This window comes from Buceros rhinoceros, unplaced genomic scaffold, assembly GCF_000710305.1.
Source record: "Buceros rhinoceros silvestris isolate BGI_N320 unplaced genomic scaffold, ASM71030v1 scaffold30932, whole genome shotgun sequence".
Taxonomy (NCBI): domain Eukaryota; kingdom Metazoa; phylum Chordata; class Aves; order Bucerotiformes; family Bucerotidae; genus Buceros; species Buceros rhinoceros.
Window position 1 is genome coordinate 2,818 of NW_010401134.1, and position 2,608 is coordinate 5,425.

Consider the following 2,608-nt stretch of genomic DNA (forward strand, 5'->3'; position numbering starts at 1 on the left):
AATCAGGTGGGAGACCAGCTCCCGTTCTGCATCACCAGCACCACCCAGCAAGCAGCAGAGGAGACAGACACAGGTAGGCTCGTGACTGCGGAGTGGGGCACGCGGGGCTGTTTGTAGGAGAAAAGGCCATTTTCTAAGTAGAACGACACCATAACCTGCGCTCCGCTGGCCCGGGGGACACCTTGCCACAACAGCCGCGGCTACATGCGGTCTATCACCTCACACACCTCACAACTACTGAAGCAGGGGCCCAAATCCAGGAGACAGCGACTGCAAATCAACCTGCAGCCAAGCACCTCTCCCACAGCCAGGAGAGCCGACTCAGAGAGGAAATCTAACACCGCACACCGAAGCTCCCCTTCTCACACAAGCATCCAAGAAACAATCAGCTCTGGCATCCCCAGCAAGCACATGTTTTCACCAGCGCAGGCTGAGTCAGCGCAGTCCTGCGGGCACAGAAGGACCGAGGGGCAAGCCCTCTTCCCCGAGCTGATGACACTTCAGTGCTGGCCAAGCACTGAAGTCCCATCAGCTCCGAAGGCAGATGCGCTGGCAGCTGCCCCCACAGCCTGGGTGTCCCCAGAAGCGGGGGAGCTTCCCTGCCAGCCACGCTTTGGTTTGCGGATCGAGAAAGGCAGTTTCCCGTTTGAATCCATGAGGGGGGTTTGCTAGGAGCACGCTGCAGAGCAGAGGCAGCCTGGAGCCCCGGCCCAGGGCGGCCTCTCCCCCTCCCTCGACAAGCTCACGCTCGGCTGTGGAATCGCATCCTGAAGAGGCGGTCCCGGATGTACTGCTCGCTCTCCACGGCCACCTGGCTCAGCCAAATGACTGTGCTCTCGGAGACATCTTCCTTCAGCTTGCGCTTCATCAGAGACACCGACCCCGGCTCCTCGCTGGGCCGAGGCCCCCTCAGCAGCACGTAGCAGGCGTGACGGCTCCGCTCGAACAGCGCGGCTGTAACGCAGAGCAGAGGGGAAAGCCCAGCCTAAGGTCTCTGTGCTCAGACTGGCCAGCGACCCAACACCGCGCACCCACGGGGTCCAGGAGGTACTGGAAGGTCAGTGTCCTCCTGCGCCCCCTCGCTGGAGGGCTGCGAGGAGAGGACTCACCAGTGAAAGCAATTATTTGGTCTGTGCTATTGCGGAGCTCCATCAGGACGTTGGTGTAGGAAGGATGGAAAAGATACAGCTTCTGGAGAGGAGCTCTGGATCTCTGCAACCAAGAGGACGCTATCAGGACACGGACATCAGTCCAGAGACAACGCCAGCACCAGGCTCAGCTATTATGCATGCTCGACTGAACACACCCGGATACCGCTCCGTCCCTGCCCAGCTCATCCTCCCTGATGCCACTGGTACTAGCGCTGGGATTTTGCTTCCTGCTCGGTGCTCTTCTCCCACCACATGCTCCTTGCAAAGAGCCGGCCTGCCTGCTGCAGGCGGGAGACAGAGTTTGGCCCTAGGGCTGGTAGACTCAGCGAGCAAAGCACAGGCAGCTCAGCTGGTGCTCAGGCATCCTCCAGGACCCAACCTGTCACTGGCGCTGCCAGCCCTGCCCCAGAGGACTCTGTCACGCAGCTGCGCTCTGCACCGAGACTGCCAGCGCCTGCCTTGGCGCAGAGAGAGGACGTTCACATGGCTGTGGGAGATCACGGTGTGCAGCGCTGCCACAGAGGCTCCTGGGCAAACAGAGACCCCCCACTCTGTGCGGGGCAGCAGCATTGGTGGCACAGACAGATGTGAATGTGGACTCTGGGAGAAACAGGGAGGTCCGCCCGGTTCTGGCCCAGTGTCTGGAGAACAGCAACCGTTCAGCAGCACGACTCACCGTTTCGTTTCCTGGCGCCTGGTATTCACCCCAGATGAGGAAGGCGGACCGGTGATCAGCAGTAGAAAGCGTGGCTGGCCCAGGGCTCTCTGCTCTCGAGTTCAGCTTCAGGTCCCACTGGACCTCTCCAGATCCACTCTCGACAATCATAACCTAGCAGGGAAGAAAGAAAAGGAACTCAGACCAAAGAGCTCTAACAAGCCATGAGAGAGAAGTCGAGTCAGCTGTTTCTACCCCACACTGTCTACGGGAACAAGTACTGACACGTGGGAAGATGAGGAAATACTTCAAGCTGAGCATCACAGAGCTGCAAGACCTGGGGCGGGGAGTAAAGTCACAAGTTTTGCAGCTCTTTCTAGGGGTTCAAAGCTCTGTCGCTGAAGCCTCTTGCTGAGACAAGAATTAAAGTGCCTGAGCTGGCTTCGAGAACCTGTTGAAAGAGATCCTTTCCCAGCTTAAAGCCTCCTCAAACCAGCCAGAGGGAACACATCCCACCAGCGGTCCTCGACCCGATGCCTGCTTGAGCTGTGGCACGCAGAGAGAAGGGAAGTTAAAAGAGAAAGATTTCAAACCTTCTTCCTGTTGGGTCCGATTTCAGTCTCAAGGACAATGCCCAGAACATCGGGTTTGTAGTAACCAAGCAGCGGCTCACTAAGGGAGGGAAAGAAGGGACGGGTCGTAACACACCCTGGTGGCTTGGACATGGCTTGTTCTTTCACAGCAGCCTCTATCCTCCCGTAGCCCCCCCGTAAGAGACTTGGCTCGAAACACATAGGGCAGG

At 58.5% G+C, this 2,608-nt stretch overlaps 1 protein-coding gene across 1 annotated transcript; it reads right to left on the reverse strand.

Moving 5' to 3' along the window:
* Positions 1 to 715: 715 nt before the first annotated feature.
* Positions 716 to 2,478, reverse strand: LOC104489950 (protein ITFG3-like; the record flags this gene model as incomplete). Its single annotated transcript, XM_010132171.1, has 4 exons — positions 716 to 954; positions 1,110 to 1,212; positions 1,828 to 1,980; positions 2,400 to 2,478. Coding segments are annotated over 4 exons (547 nt in total), but the record flags the coding sequence as incomplete, so codon positions are not given.
* Positions 2,479 to 2,608: the final 130 nt, after the last annotated feature.